Source organism: Limulus polyphemus, unplaced genomic scaffold, assembly GCF_000517525.1.
Source record: "Limulus polyphemus unplaced genomic scaffold, Limulus_polyphemus-2.1.2 Scaffold1058, whole genome shotgun sequence".
Taxonomy (NCBI): Eukaryota; Metazoa; Arthropoda; class Merostomata; order Xiphosura; family Limulidae; genus Limulus; species Limulus polyphemus.
Genome location: NW_013666668.1, coordinates 168,268 through 192,461, shown reverse-complemented (window position 1 = coordinate 192,461; position 24,194 = coordinate 168,268). Strand labels below are relative to the sequence as shown.

The window sequence follows — 24,194 nt, the reverse complement described above, 5'->3', positions numbered from 1 at the left end:
CCACTGTCGCAGGTTTTCTTGCAAATGCTGTTGTCTCTCTTCTTGTTTCTTTTCTCGTTCTTCTTATTTGTTTGCTGTTCGAGCTGCCACTGTTGCAGGTTTTCTTGCAACTGCTGTTGTCTCTCTTCTTGTTTCTTTTCTCATTCTTGTGTTGTTGCCATCAAATCTGCTAAGCTGTAGTTTGATTTGCCACCTCTCGTTTCCATCTTCTTCTTTTTTTTTTTTTTTCCATCCAACTCCTGACACCAATTTGTTACGTCTCTGGTCATTTGTTAATTTTCCGTAGAAATTCTTTCCCAGAAACTTCAGCGATACAAGTCCTTTCTTAAATAAAACTAGTTTATTCTTTCTCAATACAACTTCACAAAATAGCAGTTCAAAAAAAATGTTACATGTAAGTTTACAAATGTGATAACATGCCCTCTGACCCCTAACTGTAACAAAATCCATATAGATAGGGTTAAACAAACCCTTTAAAAGTGACCTTCAATACAGTAAAAAAACAGAAAAACTTTCAGAAATTTACTATTTAAATAGCAATTAGTAGTTAAAGAGTGATGCTAGTCAGAATACGTTTTCAATAATATTCTCTTTCTATTTTTATGTTCCCTTGTATAAAGAAAAAGATGATATATGTTGTGTTCTGACATTAAGACAGTGACTCCTTTGTGAGTCAACACCTCTCAAATGGTACATCCTTTGTAATTTCACCATACCAAGTAAGCTGTAGACATCTGAATGAAGTATTCATTACATTGTAATTAGAGAAAACAATCAGCTCATGGGAAACAAAGAAAAATGCTACCAAGCCGTTATTTATGTTTGAAAAAACAAAACTTAATGCAAGTACACTCTTCAAAGATTGTGTTTAATGGGTATCTTGTATTATGGAAGATTTGCCTGCATGTTTTCTCATTCCAGATCAAATATATTAACTGAAACACTTTTCTATGAGAAAATCTGGCATATTTAAACTAACATCATAAGGTACTAACTTAGAGAAGATACTGATTTCTGGATAAATGACTATGCCCAAATAAATATTAGTAAGTGTTTATGACTGTTAATCTTTGATCCTTTTATACAGGTTGACTCACTGGACTTTGGGATTCTTCTATTAATTCAAAGTTGTTATAATTTATTCAGATTGTTAATTTTTAATTTAAGTTATTTCTATAAAAAAACAAAAGATTCACTTTAACAACATTCCAAACAAATAAAAAATAATTTTTCAAGAGTGGTTTTTCTTTGAAAAATTTTCAAATTAAATTCTAGTTTTAAGAGATGGTCTAATATACTTATATTTGAAATACCCTAATTTATGCCTATATTCTTCAAATACAGATATATAGACACACTTCTGTTGGTTTCCAAATTATACTCAGAGAAAGAGATATTTATGCCACAAAAGGAAGAAAAAAGAAAAAGGTATGAGAACAACTTACTTGATGATACCTTGTTTGCAAAGCATTCCATACTTTTCTGTTTAAGTGAGTGTAAAAGTATACACAGGTGTAGAAAGAAAGAAACACCAACAGAAAAATACACAAAGTAAAGTTGCATGTATAATTTATACTAATGATCAAAAATAAAGCACAAAACACCTTATAAGAAGTAATGAGCATCCTACCTGTGTAGAAGGGTGCTAAAAGCTGTTCCAGCAACTAGACGAATCCTGTCAATTTTTTCCACATTTTGTTGGATCAAAGCACAGAAAAGTTGAGAACTTATCTCCTTTGTAATGAGCAAGACATCTGACTTACTAACCTGTAAAGTTACTTCCTGTAAGAAATACATATGTATATTTCATACCAATTAAATCATTTCCAATATCCACAGAATATTTAACAAAACTATGAAAACTGAAAAGCTGTTCTGTGAACTGTTTAACTCACAATGAGTATTATCATAAACATAATGATAAATATCATCCAAATAAATTAATACTTTGCAAGTAACTGGAATGTTTCAGTTACTAAATTTAATCATACATGAAAGAAATAGTAAAAATAGAATATCCACAATATACTTGAGCCTTTTTTTAAGCAATATGAATTATTTTCCAGTAAATATATATCTTGCTAAAAATGAAAAGTGATAATAGATCATAAGTGCTTTTAGAAATTTTAAATTTTTACACCGGATGAAATTTTTCAAAACACAAATCAATTAGAAAAACTGATTTTCAATATTAAAAACTATAATAAAAAAAATATTTACTATTAGGTAATCTTTATAACAACATGACTAACATAGAGTAAGAAAGTAAATCAATTCACCACATAATAATTCAATCCTACGTATTAGACATGTGTTTTAGCTATTGTTTCTATTTTAATGCCAATTACTAATACACTTCAAAATTTCAAATAAGTCTATATAACATCTGCCACAAGATTAAACAACAAATCTAAGGGCATCAAACAGATCAAGTGTACTGACTTACTGAGACAACAATTCACTAATTTAAATTTTCAAACTTTTATAAACACACAAAATAATAAGATTTTGGGGACAATAAAAGTCAAAAATCATTTGATCAAATTAACTAATGTAAGATATCAAGTTAATGATACTTTATTGTAATCTTTAATTATTCAAGTTACTCACTGAGTGAAATGAAAGTGTAAGTAGAACTAATAAGTTAAAGTTTAAAAATTATCATCTAAACTATGAACAGTTTTTACACATACACAAAAGGTAAAGACACCTTTACCATCTTTATTCTGATCATATTCATCAATTCTTAAAATGTCTAAATAATAAGCATTTAATTCACAGAATAACACTAAAGATCACTTGTTTTTTCAGATACACTGGTCCATAATTGTCATGGTAACTTTGAGTGTGTAGTTTACCATGAAAACATTTACTGACTTGTACTTCAACTTTTTAAGCTATTTACAGATAGAATGCAAGGAAAACATTAATGAAGATCATAATTTATCATGCACATAAAATCTCAAGTACTTAACAAATTCCTGAATAAAAAAATGTGATAACACCCTGAGTGGTTTTCCTACCAGCTTGGTAAACAGAATAATCTAATTCATGATTATTTATACAAAATTAAATTCATAAAACTGCTAAAGTATGAAGTACATAAATATTCAATGTCTATATCTTTGTCTTATATTGATAAACAGGTATAACAAAAAACAACTATGTACCCTCCTTCACAGTGTATCTGAACACACGCAATTAAGGTTTAATTACCATTGCAGGATTATTTGACATATTGAGACAGAATATCATCCTGTAGACATTTAGTGTGTTTAAAATAACAAACTTCTACAGTAAACAAGTGTGCTTTATCAATTTATAATTCCTTGTCACAAACAATACTATATTGAATTAACGACAAGGTGGCTGCAGATACCTGTAAAAGAACATGCAAATTTAAGAGCACCAAACAGACTGAGTGTATTCGGACATGCATTAAATAAGCATGACATAATCATCCATTCAAATTATTTTAAAATCCCCACTATGGCCAATAATGAACAAAGCTTCTTCATAATAGTGAGTGTACTCATTCAAAAACAGAAGCCGTAATTTAACTATGTCAGTTCATCATATAAATTGTAAAACAGAATAAAAATATATCAGCCTTTGTTTTGTGTTTTGATATGAATAGCAACTAAATTTTCAATCTGTAATGTTCCTATTGTTAAAACTCAAGACTACTCATGACATTTGAAGAACATATAATCCTGAGTTAAAGAAAATTATCAATTTCTAAACTTTTAAGTATGGTGTGCCATTGTGATCACAAAATTAACTTTTACTTAGCAGCGTGTATTGCTGATTTACAATACAAATACATATCATGTTTCATGTAAAATCAAACATATTATTATTCAGTCTAATAAGAATAGGCTAAAAAAGTTTAACTATTAGGCCTAATACTTGTTGATAAATATCATGCCGCACTGCAGATTTTTACTTTCCTCTTGATTAGATCATTATGGATTTTTAAATCAAGAGCATCCAAGAATAATACTTCAGATCTATCTTTTGTTTCAATCAATACCAGAACTTGTTAGTTGACTAGATCACAATGGCAGGCAAAAGTCTATATAACTTATGTTTTATATGGAAAGTACTATTGAGTACATGGTTCCAGCATGTACCTTTCTATTTAGAATAAAAACTGCTAACAAACCCAAATAAACAAACAAAAATATTATTTTTTCATGCAGCACTGCTGTGTGCACTTTTTTATTTTATTTTGCTGGACTTGAAGGAAACATCTGCATTTTAATATATCATATATTAATCTTACATAACTGGGTATGTTTTCAAATCAATGTAACTACAGTAGAGTTAAATAAGCCATCTAGTATATAAAAATGCTTCATTTTACTACAGGAGCACTTTTTAAAAAGGTGTCTAACCTATATACACGCAACTGAACATGAGGTAGCAATGTGATTTGGAACAGAAAATGCTTTGTATAGTGAAACAGCTTGAATATTAAAACATATTTTCTTTTCTGGATAAATGTTGTTACTGATTATTTTGCAAAGAACAAACAATAGACATATTCAAATTCTTTAGCAATGTTTTATTTTAGTCTAGAAATATTTTGCTTCATTATTTCTCAAACCTAATTTATAAATGAATCTAAACAGATAAAACCCATACTCACATGCATTTTGAAATATTTTGTCTGAAATCTTAATAATTTTGTTCTGTTTGCCCTAAATACCACTTATATAAGTTATTTATATATAATAAAGAGACACTGATATTTTTGAATGAAAACAAGCATGATTTGACTGCCTCTGCATTATTTGGCAAAAATAGTTGAAATACACAAATTTAATAATTTTTAAACATTTTTGTGTATATTGAGTATTTTAGTCTTAACATAGAAAGTCAGTCAAAGGAGTTAATAAGTTTCTCTCATCCTACTTATTCATGGAACTAGGTTAGTTAACAAGGGTATCACATATACTCTCCAGTAGGAAAGGTTGCTGTAATATAGCACATCTTCAATAAAAAGGCAAGAGTGATCTCTTCTGTTGGCAAGTTCAGTGATATACTAGGGACATAACATTCCTTACTTTGAAGTGAGAGTGATTGCCAGTCATGTGAGTAGTGCTTGCTCTCTGAAAAGAATGGCATTGTTGTTGTCAGTATATAATGCTATGTTTTCTCAGTCTGGAACCATTACAACTACATCTACAATTTATAACTTTAACACTGAACGTCACAGTTGAGAGCTTTCACAAAGCTCTAACTTAAAATCACGTACCTCTCAGACTTACCACACTTAAACTTTGCTTGCTTTGTGATTTGAATAAATATCATTGGATTGTGTGAATACAAGTGTTCAGTCTCTTTCTTTGTGTTAGACTCAGTTGAAGTAAAAAAAAAAAAGGTCAGATTTCTGCTCTGCAATATATTATTTGGCAAAATTCCAGTTATCCTGCAATTCATATCTAATTATTGTAAAGAAAATCAGTGAATTTTAGAATACAAAAGAGTAGGTAAAAAGGAGAAAATCTGGTGATGTGATCAGGATTTTCAATTGTGGAACATTTCTTTTTCTGGATGAGTGTATTTACCTGAGCTTATCTGAACTCTTGAGTTCCAGAGTTGAAGCTTTACACTTGAGGAAATGGCATCTTCCACAGGTTGTTGGATCAAAGAGAAGGCATCAGAATGTTGCTGATGCTGCAAAGGTTCATGACACACATAATTCTGCAGTCACAGATCCAGGAAGGAGACTGTTGTAATGTTATGAACCCAGAATGGCTGATCAGGTTCTTCTCATGAGGTTTAACCCACGTGAACAGGAGGTTGTACATCATTGCAGCGGTGTGAGGTTTGGTGAGTTTGAAACTGGATAGGAAAACCTCTACAAACTACCAAGAATTTGGCAGCCAGAATAGTTCAACTATGGCTCTGATCAATACCACCCACAACTGGCAGAGAAAGACTGGAAATACCTTTGGTAGAAAACTGCTTTGGCAGCAGGCACAGACTGATAGAGATGGTGATCTGTGGGATAGTGGGGAGCTTCTAAAAAATGAGAGGTATACTGCCAGGATGACTATGGGTCATATAGAAGCCTGGGTTGTGCAGAGCCAATGGGTATACTACTTTTAGTAACTCAACATTATGAGACCCAACTGCAGGGATATGACATTCATCCAAGTGTAAGGATATCTGCACCAGTCCAATCTATTACACCTCTGAAGTTTAGAATGGCTCAGCCTAGTTTTTGACAAAAGTCTATGGGTGAGAAGCTTATGTGATAAAGACAAAGCATATCACACCCCTGATGTTTAAGGGTACAGCAAAAGAGGACTTGGATCATTTATTGAGGCATTTCAGGAAGATCACTGTCTGAAGTTGGGAACAGCTGATGTAAAGCCTGACCCTGAATTTAGACAGTCCAACCCTTAATGCTATCAAGCACTTCAATGAGGCAAAAGAGGCCCATCTGAAAAATGCATAATGCTTCAGAGATAACAAGGACTTCCTGGTCAACAAATTCATTAAGGGATTACTTAGTGAGATGATGAGGCACCACTTAGGTTGTTAGATATTCTCACCTTAACAGAGGCAGTTTCTGTGGTGATAAAGTATCGAGAGACAAAAAGCCCTTAACAACAGCTGCAGTGGCTGTACTTTGAACAGATTGTCCAACTCAAGTGAGTATACCATGTCAAGTTTGAGTTTTGCTTAGAGCCAACCAGCTAATAAAACATTCCAGCATTACATTCCCAGTGAATGAGCAGGACTTTCTTGGTACCCCCAGGATGTTTATGCCACAGCTGAAGCCAATGACACCTCCTTGCAGATGCTACTGTGGAAGGGAGAACCAAATAGTGTGGACAGCAGGATCACTTCAGAGTAAACTGCTAATTTCTTACCATACAATAGATAAGCAAAATAACCAATCTTAAATGACGTAAAGGTAAATACAGGAGGGTTTGCAATGGACTGAAGCTGCTGCTACTTTCACCCTGGGAAACTAATGGAACCTATTGAATCTAGTACTGACTCAGAGAGGTGCAACAGACAATTTGTGATGAATGGTGTGGTGGTCAGCCAAGCTATCTCTCAATGCTGGGTAGTGTTTGGTACATACCCATAAAAATAAAAGGGCAACATATGGAGTTCCTGGTTTATACAGTTGCTGTCAGGACACTGGTTGATTTTACCATTTGTCAGGCCCTCTGGCCAGATAACACTAACTTCATCTGGTGAATAGCAACAGACTAGATATGATTGTAGAGGCACATCTGTAACTACATCTAAGTAATGTCAACCACAGAACCAAAGTAGTCATTGCTGAACAAGGTTCTGGCACTGGCATCCTTGGAACGGATGTTTTGCACAATTTGTATTCTGTCTGTTTTGACTGTACAACAAATCATCTATATTTATGGAGGAAAAATATCTGGTGCTGGCCAGAATGGATCCAGGAATAATGGAGTGCATGAGTGTACACGGACATTGTGAAGGGAATCAAGTTTCTTCATGTACAAAAGTGATGTTCTGTGATTTACTATGGACTAGGTGTGGTGTTTGTTTGTTATAAAACAAAGTTACTCAATGTACTCTCTGTATTTACCCACCACAAGTATAAAACATTTTAGCATTATAAGCTCACATTTATCACTGAGCCACCAGGATACAGGTCCAGTGTATTGGTACTGTATAATATGGCTACTGAATCAATGCATGAAATGCACTGTTTTCTATCCAGAAATCAGGAAGTATTGGCTTGGACAGTGATATGTCCAAGGAGAGATTAAGATCTGGTATTTTTCTGTAATTATAGACAGTTGGCTATTTAGCTTCCTGCTGGAGTTCTTATCGGAATGGCAACAAAGTGTAAGTAACTGAAACTGACAGTAATGGTAATGTTGCTTTCATGGTGCCATGTCTGAAAGCAAGCACTTGGCTGCTGGTTGAGGATTGCACAAGCAATACTGAATCAACACAGCAGTGACCTGTTGGTTAAGTTTGTCAATGTATCTGTGGGACTAGATGGCTGACTGTGATGAATTCAAATCACACATGATCATAAGCACATGCAATGTAAAAAAACCACTGTGCATGCATTCTTTGAGCACTAAGGATTTAGGCAGAGCCCAAATACAGCAGATATTAAAGAAATGAATCATACACCCTTCAGAGAGTGCATGACCAACTCAGTTGTGATTGGCAGGAAGAAAGAGAGTATGCTACGATGGGTAAACACCATAACTTGTGTTGATGTCTTCCAACAGTGTGAAAGAATGCCTAGATGAATTGGAAGGTGTTCAATGGTTTACTACTTTAGGTCTTAGTAGAGATAATGGCAAGTTAAAATGGATGATAACAGCAGATCTAAACTACTCTCAGCATACAAGATAGTTTGTATGAGTTTTGTACCATGCCATTTAGGCTGTTTAACCCTCTCTCGCCGGGTATCCTTTACTGCGCATGACACAAGGTTTTAGTGTCTTACATTCAAAATTTTATTAAACTAATGTTTGTTTATGTTATACCAATTATTATAGCATAAAATCTTAGCTAATAATCCATATTTTAATAGTATACAAGTTTTAAGTTCTTAATTCTACAAGAAAATATATAAAAAATCTTGAATTTCCACTAATGCAACACATTTTGTCTTAGCATGTCAACATTCCTAATTTATCCATCAGCCCTCGAAAATGTATGAAATTAAACTTAAAATACTCGCTATAAGATCATTATTGCTCAAACAGACCATAATTTTTATAGCCTTCAATTTTGTTTGGCTAAAGAGCTATCCTGCCACACCCACCCATCACATCCTCTCTTTCACAATTCGTTGATAGTTCTCTCTTACGTTTCATTATATATTACCTCTAATCAATAGAAAGTCAAGGTTTTTATCTATCAAATGGCATATTGTATAACATTGTGTTCTGAACAGATAACTGTCAATTTCACTCGGAGTAGCAACATCATTCCCATGGGAAAGTTAACGACTAGCTTGGATGAACTTGTAACGGCTTTTGTTGCATAGTTAGAAAGCCAGGAAAATTTTTAGAAGTGAATTTGTCTACTTTTTGCATGTTATTAATCTATATTCTTTGATGTATTATTTAATTAAATAAAAATTAAGTGCTTTATTATAATCCCTAAACAAATCAGGCTTAACTCTCCTCGATAATCAAGGACAAGAACAAAGAAGATAGGGTTAGTACTTTATTTCTTGTTTTTCATATTTATTCTTTATTTATTATTATAAAAGTAACTAAAATTAAAAGTACAGATCTTTTAAAGTTATTTAAGACTAGATTAGGTAAAATAAGTAATAACAATAATATAATTAAAATGGTTCATGAGGCGCGCATGTGAGCAGCTCGTGGGTAATGTAAATCGATAGTGTAACGTGAGCTGCACATTCCCCGAGTGATTTACAACTTATAATGGCACGGATAGCAGTTAGACACAGTTCAAATGGTAATAAAAATGGCAATAAAACAATAAAATTTAATTATAAATAGATGTATAATGTTACAAACTTAGAGCTACTTAGGATAAACGATTGTAGTGTCATGTTACAATATGAAGCCATTCTAGAAAGAAAAGAAGGTTAATTTAGATTTATTTTGGTGGTTATGAAGTCGGTCGAATTGACCGATCCCATTTGAGATAGGGTAGAGAAAATAACATATAAACTATAAAGATTTAGTGAAAAAAAAAAAACGTTTGAAATGCATTTAAGAGGTTTTAGGGATTACACAAAGGAAATTTGAGATTTTTGAGATGATAAAAAATATTTTTAATTTTAACATGAAAATTACTTTTCACATGGACTATTCGAAACAAATACTCAATATATTCATGGACAAAACTTTATTTTATTTTATTAAAAATATTTCACTAAGAAATATGACTTGTAATATTAACTGAAAGACTGCCAAATTTCGTGAAGATATACCTAATATATAGAGTTATAAGTATTAAATTTATATCAACTTTAAATGAGTACAAAAGTTCACGTGATTCGGTCAAATTGACTGACCCCATATTGGGAGAGTTAATGCTCTCACCATTTTTGAGATGTCAATGGAGCTAATGTTTATAGAGTTACAATAAGAGAAAGATGCCTTGTCTATCTTTATGATGTCCTGGTGTTTTGCCACACATTTGTATTTGTTGTCATGAATCTATCCATGGTACTTCAGTGAACTTGAATGGCAGGTATAAGGTTGAAAACAACAAAGTCTGCTTATCCAAATGCAGGCAGGTAGAGATGGTGTCTTTACTGACATCAAAGATTACAGCAGTTGAGGACTGGCTTTAATGCAATACCAAATGAAAAATCAATAGCTTTCTTGGTTTCACGTTGTATTACCAATGCTTTGTGGCCAATTTCTTCAAGATTGGTGCATCATTATCTGCTATCATTAAAGAAATGCAAATTTTAGATGGACAGTGGAATGTGAGCAAACATTCCTGTCCATAAAGTGTGCTTTAGTGAAAGTTGCCAAGCTGGTATATCCAGAACAGGACTTGGAGTTCATTTTTGATACCAATGCCAGTGTTACCACAGCTGCAGGATGGATTGTAATTGTAATAGCATATACAACATATTGAATATACAAGACTACTTAGTGTAAGGATTATTATTTAGTTTATTTTGTGACTTGATATTTAATGATTGTTTAGTTTTTAAGACGGCAGTGTTGAAGATGGATTGTTTTAAAGGTGTTAGTTGGGATAAATTTTGTTGTGTAACTCTGTAAGAATAGTACATTGTGTTTGCAGTTACATTGTTGTCTAGGCTTTACTAATATTGTTGATGTCACCTTACATGAATCTACGGTATTTTCTTGACAGCTTATTATAAGTGCTATTATTTAGTTTATTTTGTAACTTGATGTTTAATGATTGTTTAGTTTTAAAATAGGAGATGGATTGTTTCAAAGGTGCTAGTTGGGATAACTTTTGTTAAGTAACTCTGTATGAATCTTAAATTGTGTTTTCAATTACATTGTTGTCTAGGCTTTGCTAATATTGTTGTTGTCACAATACTTGAATCTTTGGTATTTTTTTGACAGCTTAGTGTAAGTGTTATTATTTAGTTTATTTTGTGACTTGATATTTTATGATTGTTTAGTTTTTAAGACAGGAGTGTTGAAGATGGATTGTTTTAAAGGTGTTAGTTGGGATAAATTTTGTTAGGTAACTCTATGAATTGTACGCTGTGTTAGCAATTACATTGTTGTCTAGGCTTTGCTAATATTGTTGATGTCACAATATTGAAATCTTTGGTATTTTTCTTGTTACCTTAACTGAGTATTGTTACATTATGGTGCTGCTCATGTAGTTTGATGAAAATTTGAGGCCTCAGTGAACAATATATAAATATAGGTGCCAAGTGAGCACAAGTCAAGTGCAGTTAAGTCAGAAAATTAGTTAGCGAAAGAAAACGCAAAGTTAGCTGACATATTAGTGATTAGCTATAACAGGTAATATTTTAAAGAGTTTCACAGTTTAACAAAAATAAGGAGAATAATCTGTCTTGTCAAAGGGTGTTCTAAAGTAACTGAACCCATATGTGTGGCCTTTGACGAAAAGGAAACATTTATTTAAAGTTTGAGATACAACTGTGGTAACCCACTGGGTAATGTAAGTGAATTATTTACTGATACTATTATGATATGAGTAAAGAAAAATAGTTTATTTTGCCAAATGGATTCTAAAGTAATTGAATCAACTTAAGTGGACTTTTGACAAGAAAGAAAGAATTATTTAGAGTTTGAGATACAACATAGTGTAAAGACTTTTTTGTACATACTTTGACTTGATTTGAATACATTATTTTAAAACAAGTGGAGTGTGTGCTGTCCATTTGTTGTCAGATTTATCACCAACAAGTGACAGACACTTACTGTATAAGAATCCTTAGCCCACATATATATAAAACACTAACACAACACATACATTTATGGTACCTAAAGGTTGGTACAGCACAATGAAGAAAAACTCCAATCAGTTTTGAACTCTGTTAAATGACTGTTGACACTACCTGTATGACAGAAAGTTCACCCTTTAGAGGATCATGCATTGCTGAAGTAGCTTGTAAGCTTGAAGGGATGATAACATGTTGGATTACAACATTTCACAAATACGGCATGGTCATACAACATTGTGCAGTCCCACAACATGAAATGCTGTAGAGCGAGTGAGGCCCTATGCATTTGCTGAATATCCTGATCATGGATACTGTGTGGGAATAAAATCTATTTCTGTCACAGCAATGTCAAGCTCTACAGTCAGTGGTTTAACAGCGACTGGATACCATAAAACTAGCATGGGCACTCCTTGCCACGTAACAAAAGAAACCATAGCTAGCACAGACCAAGGAACATAAATAAACATACATAATCTATGGCACTTGCATAAGCAGATACAAGTGTAAGAAGGCATGCTGTATCATTATCACCCACTGATTCTCAATCTGTGTTGCAGCTAGTGATCTCCAGAGCTTTGAGGAAGTAAATTTTTCACACTCTGCATAATTCAAGGACTGGAGGCCACCAAGATGTTACACCCACTTGTGGTTTACTGGCCACATTTGAGACAAGGTGTTAAGCATAAGTGTTGACACTGCACAATGTATAATGCCAAGAGGAAAAATCACCTTAGAATTGTCGTTTCTACTTTACAGATAATAGCTCTGAATATCACTAGTCCTTTTTGGAGAATGAATGAGGTAATTGCTATTTGGTGGTCATTACTGATTACTTCACTAAGTGTGCTGAAGCTTGTCCATTAGTCAATACTTCAGCACAGTCTGTAGCTGATTTGTTGGTAGAGCATTGGATAGTTTAGTTTAACAACTGAAGAAATTCACCTAGATTAGGAAGTTGACTGACATAGTCAGCTTTGTCTGAGTTGTGCAAAGAGTTAGTTGAGGTGAAGATGCTCACTTTACTTTATCAACACCAGTTTGATGGCTTAATATAGTGGATGATACAAACTTTTAAGTAGATGTTTCCAAAGATTGTTCATCCTGGTTGGTTCAGCCAGGACAAAAACTTGCCAATGTTATGATGGCTTATGCACAACAGAACAGAGACTGGGTGTTGACCAAACATGAGCCTTTTTGTTTGGGAATTACTGCTTCCTCTGGTTGTGAATGTAAATGTGCTGCTTTTTCCACAAGAATACAAAGTGACCCAATTTGGGCACCAACAGCCAGGAAAGGCTGCCATATGATAAAAAAGGTGTTACAATAAAACAGTCAAGGAATGTATGTTCTATTGAGGAGAATAGGTATGGCTTTGGTATGTGACAGTGGCACAGAAGTATCTCAGCTCTAACTGGATGGGTCTGTATCTAGAAGTTTGACAGTTTGTTCCAATGACATATGACTCATAGCAATCACATGAGGTGCTTAAAGTAGTGGACCAAGTTAACAAGCTGAGGTCATATATTACTGATGAACCTTTTGTGCACTGGGTTTACTAGGAATAAGAGGTTGAGACTTTTAAGTCAGGGGACAGTTAGGATAATGTTTGTATCCTTTAAGCTCAGCTGAAGGGAAGATGATGATGAAAGTACTTATTTGGCTGGGCAAGGTGAATCAGATGAAGAATGCCTGAAGAGGTATTGGATAGCTCTAGCTGTTGGCAAAGGCACTGTCCTCCTGATCACTATGGTTCATATTAACTATCTGACCAGCAGCTAGTAATTTGGTGGAAAAAATCAATAAGTGAAAGGAATTGGTATTCGTCACTTTCCAATCAATCAAGTGATGTTTGTACAATGTATGAACTACACTGTTTGCTTGTTACTTGATTTTCCAAAAAGTTAGGATAGTTTGTTTTTGCAAGTTTAATGGGACCAAAAGAACACTGTAGCCCTTTCTTTCCAAGTTATTGAGCAGAGTTTCACTACGAGATATCTGCAGAATATCAGATGACAGCTAACAAAAGCTCAGTTTTTTTATTGCAAGATTAATGGGACTAAAAGAGAATTGTGACCCATATGTTCTGAGCTATTGAGCAAAGTTTCATTTCAAGATTTCTGAAAGATATCAAGATGATAGCTGCTCAATTATCACAGAGGTAGGAAGGTTTGTTGATTACAACAGTGAATGAACCAAAATGAGTGTTGTGACCCTCATTTTCAGTTATCAAATAGTATTTATTATGAGATATCTACAAAATATTGGATGAAGCTGCTTCCTTGTCTCACAGTTAGGATGATTGGTGTTACAGGTAATGCCTAGAACATCAATAAATAAATGTGATAAATGTATGTATGTGACAAGTGAGTCTGACTTTCTAGCTTATATCTGTGTAAGCAAAGAAGATTGAAGGCAATAAAAATAAGATTATGCCTAAGTAATACCTAGACTATAATGAGTAACTTACATTAAACTTGAGGCATCAGAGAAAAAATAAAGAATGGACAGGTTGGAAAGAATAAATGTCATGATACACACAGAAAAGAGAGATTTAGAATTTATTTCAATATTTTCTTCTAAAATTACCAAATTAAAACTTGTATAATACTAAGAATTGCTTTATTTACTCTGTTTTGATGTCAAGTTTATTCATATACATTGATAATAAAGTACAATTAAATTTTAATGAAATTTTGCCAAAAGTTGTGACATGAGCACTTTGGCCTATCTTTAGTGAGAGGGTTAAATGATTTTCTATAGCGAAATAATCATCTTATGTTTCTCAAAAATCATTCCACATCTAGCCAACTAGCAGAAGGTCTATGGTACCAACTGCACAGTTACACATTCAGGAACATGTCAGTTTTTCTAGAAAAAATGTAGTATTGTCAGCTATGGTCAAAGAACATTGTGGATAGAATATATAATAATGATACAAATGTATGTATTAGGTTTAAACATGTACCTATAACACTATCTGATAACAAAGCTTATAACTGATATTTGCATCCATCTATTGCCCAATACTGCAAATACAAAAAATACAGTATTTTCAAAATTCATTCATTCATTTTTTGTTCCATTTTAAATTTCGACACCAAAAACATGTACAAATTTAATACATTCAAAACTGATTAATTAATTTTCTGTTATCAATATCCATGGTAATGAGAATCACTGGTATTTGGTTACATTGCCGTTATTGGCAATACCAATACCAGCATAATGATCAGTGCATCTCTAATATTTACCTGAACTGCTACCATTGCTGCTTCTCTAACCATAGCCCCTATATCACCTCGATTACTTAATGTGTAATCTTTCATTCCAGCTAATAAACACCCATAAACCCGGTCAATATTTTCTTTACTGTGCTGGCCATCTTCTGATAAAGTAAGATCACCTCCTATTGTTTGACATACACTACTTAATGCTTTAACTGCATCACGTCGAGACTCTGCCCATGTTGATTCATTTTCAATCAGAGTGGCACATTCAACTAAACCATCAATAACTTTCTGAACTGAACCTGCAAAGACGAATTTAGGCAAAGAACCTAAAAAGAAAAGAAAACTTATCACTATCTCTTTCAGGCAAGAAAACTGGATAAATTAGTTTCTTCATATCTGTTGATTTTCCTATAAAAATTTTAGGAAGTTGTTAATTTACTGAAAATAACATTCTTGTTCATCTTCAAGACATAACAGATGCTCCATTGACACTCTTTTTTTTTTATGGTACGTCAATGATAAAGTCCTAAGAAATACTTTATATATATATATATATATATAAAATGATCCACCTCCAAATATTGTCAGTGTTCTTGCTTTCCAATATCAGAACATTTCTATGAATTAATCTTTTTTTAAACCACGAATGAAGTAGTGCATTTATACTGGACTGATACACCATCAGCATAATAATAAAAATATTAAATATTTTGAAGTATGTTTGAATATAATCAGAAAAATATTAGAGGTTTCATATTTTCTTTGAGTCAATAAAATCATAAATAGCTGAGGAGAGGCAGTATGGTTTGTCTCATACAAGCAATACTAAAAACCCGTTACTAAATAACTGATTGAGTTTTTATACAAACCTATTGCTAAGGCATTGCCACATCGAGCTTCCTGCTGAGTAGACTTTAAGTGTAGAAGACAACTGTCCAACAGCTTAGTGTATCGAGGTCTGCACGAACCGTAGTATTCAATGCACAAAGCTGAAAGAGCTGATACAGCATAAGCTCGGATGTCTGGTTCAACATATCGTAAACACTGTTCTAATATATCTTGCCACAGATCTGAAACAAAAAGATTAATGAAGTCTCGAATAAAATTTTATGTACATTCAAACAGCTAATATTATCAAAATAAAAATTCCAAGAATGTAGCTGTTGTAACAGTTTAAAAACGTTCATAAACACCTGTAAGCTTAATATTTTCAAAATGATTTTCACAAGCATTATTTCTTATTAAAAGTATATCAGTGTAATATAACATATATAGAACTAAAACTATTTCAACAATTACAAATAAGTACCTATCAAAGTATACTTAGAAAAAATAATAAATGTTTAAACCTAGAAGATACATGTTACAAGGCCACTCACATCTGAATTTGTTCAGAAGTGCGAGATGATAATTTTTTCATAATGAAAAGCAGTATTTAGAATAATATATATATATATATAGTCTGAAACAAGATTATTGTATAACATGGTATATAAGTAGCATTTCTTGAATGTTTTTGAATTCAACACATACCTTCTCATAACTCAACAAATGTACACTCTAGAGTCAGATGTATGTTATGAACTTTTAAAGTGTTATAGTCAAAATTTAAACAACTTTATTATCAATGTATGTCAATAAACTTAGCATAACAACATAGTTTATAACTTAAATTTTAATATTATTTAAGCTATATTAATTTCAAATGTAAATATAAAAAAAAATTCTCACTCTTCACTTCTCTGTGTCACCTGATGTGTCTGTGCTTCAAATTGCCCATATTTTTCTATCCTTATATAATTTTCTGAATGTCAAACTAAGTGAACACACATACTACTGATATTGAAAAGATAGAATATAAATTAAGAACCTCCAATCTTCTTGCTTTAATAATTTATAAAAAAATTTCAGCTCACACAACAGGTCCCTTCCATGTCATTCTGTCTTTTCAAAAATGTCAGTATTTCTTTTTAACATTTCTATTGGATTATTTATAATCAACAGAAAGAATAGTTCTTACTTTACAGGATCCTTTATACTTTTATTTTATTTTGGTATCCTAAATAGATACTTAGCCTCAGTTTCATTTTTTGCAAGTGTGTTTTTCTGATTCGGGCATCTAATAGAATTTTTTAAAATTATTTATAGCTTAGTTAGAAAACCAGTTAAATTATAAAAGTTTGGGACATTTTTTCTAGTGCCTGATATATTTTTAAGTTCTAAAATGCACACTTGAAAGGAACATTAATGATTTTGTGAGAAACCAACATAGTATGAAAAAACTAGTGCTAAAAAAGTTCATTTTTGGGTATAAATAACTGAAGTGGGCTTCAACCCTAATGGAAGTCCAAAATTTCTAGTTTTTATTCATATTTTTTATGTAGTTATATATTTTTTTAACAAAAGTAACTAAAATGTAAAAATCAAGAGCTTATTTAGTAAGTTAATAAAAATGTAAATTAAAAACATTTTACGAGACCAGCTTGAGCTAACTGCATCACGTGATTGTAACTTTACCAGTTATGTACAAGTTTCCCAAAATGGTTAATTATCTGTTATGTAGTTTGACATAAAGTAATAAAATTAAAAAGCATGCAGATGCGAAAAGGTTAATAGTTAAGATATTATAATAAATAATCGTAATGGTCTGTTACAGTTTGTAGTCATTCAAGAAAAAAAAAAAGGTATTATTTACTTTATTTCATATATTCAATTTTTTTTTACACTTCTGTACATTGATGTTTTAGGTACAGTTAACTGCTTCCATATCTTGGGTAAAATGAAATGCTCTGACTATTAATTTATATTTGTTATGTATCATAACTATTATCTATAATAAAATGTGAAATTGCTAAACATTATATACATATATTGTTTAATAACGAATAGGCATGATGTATGTTAAAAGTGACAGTTTATTGCTTAAATTTAATTTTGCAAACTTTCAATATGATAGGTCAAACTGTTTTGAATTACTTATAATTTATCAGAACACACATAATAAGTGCAGTTTATCCATTTGTGATAACACATACCAATCACACTTTTAAATTCATATCACAAAAATCTTATTACAGCATATACAACAGTACAGGTTTTAACAATTGTATTACTATGTTGCAACTTTTAATACATAGAAGGAACATGTTCATTGCTGTAAAATGAAATATTCTTTAACAAGTATGCTTCTATGAGAATATATATTAAAATTATTTTCTGATATGCATGCATGCACAAAATGTACAAAGCCTTTAGCTGCTAACCATATAATGCAATAAACTCATATTTCTGATTTCTATAAACTAATTGCACATATTAAAAAAAATTATCCAGTGATCCAGATAAGTATGTATTATTTTTGAACATGTACATATCAATTTCATCTATATCAAAAATATTGAAATCGTTGAATCAATATGACTATATATTTATCAATCAATCAATTTAGCAAAACTATTTTCAGGTTTATACAAATATTGCTCGTTTATGATATCACCAGTAAATAACTAAGTTGTAAATTCTTATTATACATACAGAATATTTCATAAATAAAATCAGCCCTAGTGATAAAACATCCACAATATTTATAACTGCACTGCTCTTATGCCATCAGAATATACAATCATACTCATAAGTAAACTGGCACAAACACTAATCTCATTGTATGCAAACATGTTTGTCACTGACAGTGATATTGCATAGTATAATTGCGCCACTCAATTTTTTCAGTTTTCTGTTTTGTTCTTGCAAAATGTTGCTAATTACATAAAACCTGCTATTCAGTAAACTTTTACTTCAAGGGCTCACATGATATTTATTCTGGTATGGTCCTTGGATTTAGACCAAATGACAAGCACTAACACATTGCCCAAACTCGACCACACAACACGACACAATCTCCCTAGTAATTAATACCCTGGTCTGAAAATCCAGTTTCAAAACAATACCAAAACTATTAATACAGTTCTGTCAGGTTGCTCATTCTAACCTTTACTTTTGGTCATTATTTTATTCCTGTTCCTAGCATTTTGTTTGTTGCTTGACAAACACAGGGCTACCAATTTCTTAGGAATCTGTTTGAGTGAGACTTCTGAAAAAGTAAAATTTCAATACACAGTAAAATGTTGTGAACACCAAAGGCAGTCACCTTCTATGTGGATCTGGAAGCATGTTATCAAATAAGCTTGATCTTTTAATCAATGAAGCAAATGGTACTATCTGGTGCACTTCCTGGATCAATATGATGTTAAATGTGACATGGACACAGTCAGTCAGTCAAACTACCACAATGCATTATAGAAAGCTGCTAATTTGACCAAAATTTGAGATTTTCATACTAATGCAAAAGAGTATGAAAACAGACACAAAGTTATTAGCCTCACACTGAATGAGTAAATGTTGGTAGCTCTATAACAGTACATTTTTCTAATATATTTCTCTGATATGCAATGCATTAAAATAGATGTTATCAGATAAATGGGACGTATTCAATTTTTCATTGGTGCAAGTAAAATTATTTTTACAAATATTACTGGATAGCAAATAACTTCACATTCCTAGAAACTCTTACATCTGCCATATTACTGTCAATGAAACAATCTATGTTTCAATATTTTCTAATTTGATTTCTTTTTTTTACACATTTTGTTATCTGCAAATTACTGATATTATACATTGTCATATATATTCTGCTTTATATGGGTTTTCCTTAACTGTCACTAGTGATATTCTACATATTTCTTGAAGATAGTGACTATTAATGACACCAGCCCAAGCATGACATCATGTGCAAAAGTCAATGCTTAGTTTTTATACTTTGTTTTATAACAAATTAACAGAAAATTACTAATAAATTAAAACATTATATAATTATTAGACTTATTTTTGATAACTGAGTAAATATAAGTACAGATATAAAATAAAAATTTACCAAAGCTGTGTAAGATTTGTTCTATCTTGTAATTGTCAGGCTTTACAGAAATAATCAAACTGTCTGTTTTCTTTTTGATATCTTTCAAATCTTTCCTACACAATTATGTCAATGAAATAACATGCTTGAGGTATTACATATATTCCTATGACTATTGGCATAGGGACTGTTTTACTAATACATTACAATTTGTAAGATCAAAGTAATTTATTTAATGGAAATAGCCTACTTTTAAATAGTAATTTGTTAAAGGCTTTTATGTTTTAGTAAAATGATCCTCCATGGCCTAGTTTTAGAAAGACAAGACAAAGTTGTGAAGAGTCCTTACACTCTCTTCAGGCAGGAACCTAACTAATGTTATGGTTGGTTTCATATTTCATGACAATTATTGGTGAGCATAAAGACTGACATACATAAAACATATTTTTACACATAAAATATGCACAATGATGTGCTAAATGTGCCAGAATTAACCTTTATGCAATTTTTTTGTCACTAATGATAATTTATTTTTTTACTATACATGTCCTACAAACATCACTGAATCACATGAAACTCACTGACATTTACTAGGCCAGGAATCCAAAATATAAAATGTGCTAACATTTCTAGTTTCCCTGACCCTTGGTAACCATGATTAATGTTAGGGTAGAGAAAGTACAATGCAGAATATAGTTTTGTTAAGAAAACTTTAGACAGTTAGGAGGTCCGAGAGGATATGCAAATAAAATATGAAAACTGTAATATGAAAAGAAGTATTTTATTCTTAACTTGAAAATCACATTTCACTCAGACTGACCCAGTAAAGGATTTGTAAAGGATTCATAGACAAATTTTTAATGGAAATACTTTATTAAAAACGTTTTTTTGCAGACTTATGATATTTACGAAAAACTTGCCAAATTTCACAAATGATACACATTTAGTAAATTCTGGATTATAGCAAAAATTACTGTGTATAGCCTAATGAACTATTTTGTGATTAACTAAGCCATAATGATATGACCTAACTGACAAATAACACTAAGCCTAACTCAATAATGATAAAAAATTGATTTCTTACTTTTTTCAACAGACAGCAGCAAATCATCTCAAGCTTTTTGTAAAGGTTTAGTTATATTCACTATAGCTGTAACCAATAGAATTTATTTCAAATTTGAAAAACTAGCATATACATACTTTTATAAGAAAAATTAATTACAGTTGTGATTTGAAAACTAAATTTAATAATACACCTCTAATAAGTCAAGTTCCATTAACTGCACTACACTTATACCATTTTCATCTTTTTAAACCAAATAAAGTACACATTTTTATATAGCGAACAAGTGGCTGTACATTCAAGCATATAACAAAAACTGATGTTTTTAACAACACTTTATCGTTAGTGTGGGATTTTCCTGACTTAAATTATCTCAATTATCTTATTTTTCAGACAAAGTCTTAAACTTAAGGTTAGGTTTAATCATTTACTTTCAGTTAATCATACTGGATATTATCATGCTATAAAAATTATTTGATTAATCAGGAGCTAAACATTGATTGAATACACATTGTACCAAAGAAACGAATTAATCTTCCTAATCTACACACAAATAAACAACAATCAATTTGCATGATCAGGTATTGTAGCTACATAGCTATGAATATCTGCAATTGTCACTCACATATTCAAGTTGGTCATGCCTGAACTGTTGATAAAAAATACTACTAAAGGTAGCATATACCATTTAAATGTCAAAAATATCACTATTTATTTTGAACTAATTTTAAGTTTTCCTTAGTTTAGACCAATTCTTCACATCCCATCAAAGTTTGGACCCATTTTCAGGAGCATTCAGTCATGTTTGTATAAGTTATCTGGAACATAAGACATTTCTTTTGTATTTCTATATTTTTATATGTAAGTTAATCACAGTAGTAATGTTACACAACATGCGACAGAATATGTCTTTGCACCTACTTCAATATATTTTCATACAAAAAACATAGTATGGAGATGTTTTTTCTGATAAATAGGCCAAATCCTAGATAACACTATGTGAAGGGTATATGTTACCTTAATCAGCATCATATACTGAGGTCCTGCAGCTAAAAAAGCAAAAACGTTTAATGTGCAAAATTGATATATATTCTATATCAATTTTTGGTCATTTAATGTTTGTTGAAGGGATGCAGTGATTAACAAGTTACATTATTCTCTCTGGTGATAAATGATATTAACTATATAAATACAAACAAGGGTGAATGAAAATCTCAGGTGTACAACATTATTTTAAATATTGTAATCATAGTGTTTCTGACTCTTGAAAAGAAAAACAAAGAATCATTCAAAAAGGGATGATAAATATAAATATGTAAAACAAAACATGATTGTCAATAATTGAAGTCATCGTTTTAAGAAATTTGTGAAAAAAAAAACGAAAAACATAAAATTACAAAAAGGACAATTTTTCAAATCTGTTTGTTTTAGTCTGTAGGGGCAGGACCATGCCACAGACAAAAATTTTGTTGCCCGGGTCAAGGTTTTCCAAAGGGTTCCCTCTCTCAATCCAATGAGTTTAAACTGTCAGACCTTGTCTTGTGAATGCCCTTTTAATAATTTTTTTACCAATTTCAACAAAACCTTTCTTACTCTCTTAACCATCAGGAAATTAAAACAAAATGTTTGAAGATTTTGTTATGACTTGCATGCAATACAAAAATTATCATTTTCTTACACTGAAAATATATTTCTAACAGTTACCTCCTCTCATACAACAGCTTTTCTAAATTTTATTCTGCCCTCTAAAGCATTGAAAAGAAATGTTCTTGCTTGATACATCAGCCTTTAAACCCCTCAGTTCAAGGTGCTCATTTAACATTCCTAGTGTTTGTGACAATTCTTAAACAATAGCAGCCCAACACACACTCTCAGAACATTATGTGTACCTCACTTTCGAGATTAGGCATACCAGAGAACATTAGAACACTTGAAGTGGGGAGGAAGGAGGTAAGGAGCTATTGGAAATCTATTTCAGTGTAAGAAAATTATAACTTCCAATTTGATACATACCTCCCTCACACAACAGCTAGAATCCCACACTTAGCAGGTGGAGGGATTGGTGTAACAGAGAAAACAGGAGAACTGCCATGGAAAGTAACCACAGAGAGTCCAATAAGTGTGCATATGAATTGAAAGAAGCAAACATGAGGTGGAACAAGTATGCCCTTCACCTTTGAAGAAGTAAACTGTCATGAAACAGGTAGCATTGAGGACCAACTTGCTAATGCAAGGCTTCAGAAAACATTGGAACAGGACTCTACCCAACCCCAACTAGACAGATGAGGTTCTACATCCCCTCCTCGGTATTACACAGTGGATGACAGTGCCAAGTAGATAAAAAGAGTACATACAATGGAGCATGACCAGGGTGAGCAGACTGTAAGCAATGTATATACACAAACCCCAAGTGCAAGTAAACAAGTGCTATACTGCAAGCAACCAAAATTACAATGAGAAAGTAATCAAAGAGCAATCACTGGACAAACATCCACATCAACCACAGGAGTCAAGTAATAGTACACCAAACTGAACCCAAAATTACAAGGCAGTGTCTGAGTCTCAACTCTACCATAAGAACAGGGAATCATTCTGTAGCTAGTATTATGAGTAGCAAAAGAACAAGACCCAATCAACCATAAGAGCTTGGAAGAAACCATGTGCACCCAGTATTATGAGTAAGATGTGGAACACCTGCTTAACCGTAGGAACAGGATATTGTGTGGTCTGTAACTGGCATTACAAGGTAGATGAAGTCCACCGAGCTCAACTGTAGGAGCGGGGAAAAGAAACATCCTACAAACACCATAAGCCAGATGAAGGTGGCATCTACTAGTATCAACTGTAGAAAGAGGGTACTATCAATCTGAACCTGGTATCATAAAAACAATCCAGCAGTGCTTGGTCCAGCTCCCTCCCACATAAGACCTACAGGAGCGATACCCCGGGAGGGAGAAGGAGTAAGTGTACCCAGTCTTTACCTTACTTCTACAATAGAGTATAGATATATAGAAACAAGTACTTTAGTAATGGACCTAACACTTACCGAAAAGGGTACGCCTTTTACATTAC

General features: G+C 32.2%; 1 protein-coding gene across 1 annotated transcript in view; it reads right to left on the bottom strand.

Annotated features, from left to right (window-relative positions):
- LOC106461916 (tubulin-specific chaperone D-like) overlaps window positions 1–24,194 on the bottom strand; it is a 195,197-nt gene that overhangs the window by 16,788 nt on the left and 154,215 nt on the right. The window contains exons 13-15 of the mRNA XM_022389009.1: window positions 16,020–16,220; window positions 15,172–15,476; window positions 1,631–1,782 (exon numbers count right to left, since the gene is read on the bottom strand). Of these exons, the coding sequence (XP_022244717.1) occupies window positions 1,631–1,782; window positions 15,172–15,476; window positions 16,020–16,220 (658 nt within the window). The remainder of the gene's footprint in view (window positions 1–1,630; window positions 1,783–15,171; window positions 15,477–16,019; window positions 16,221–24,194) is intronic.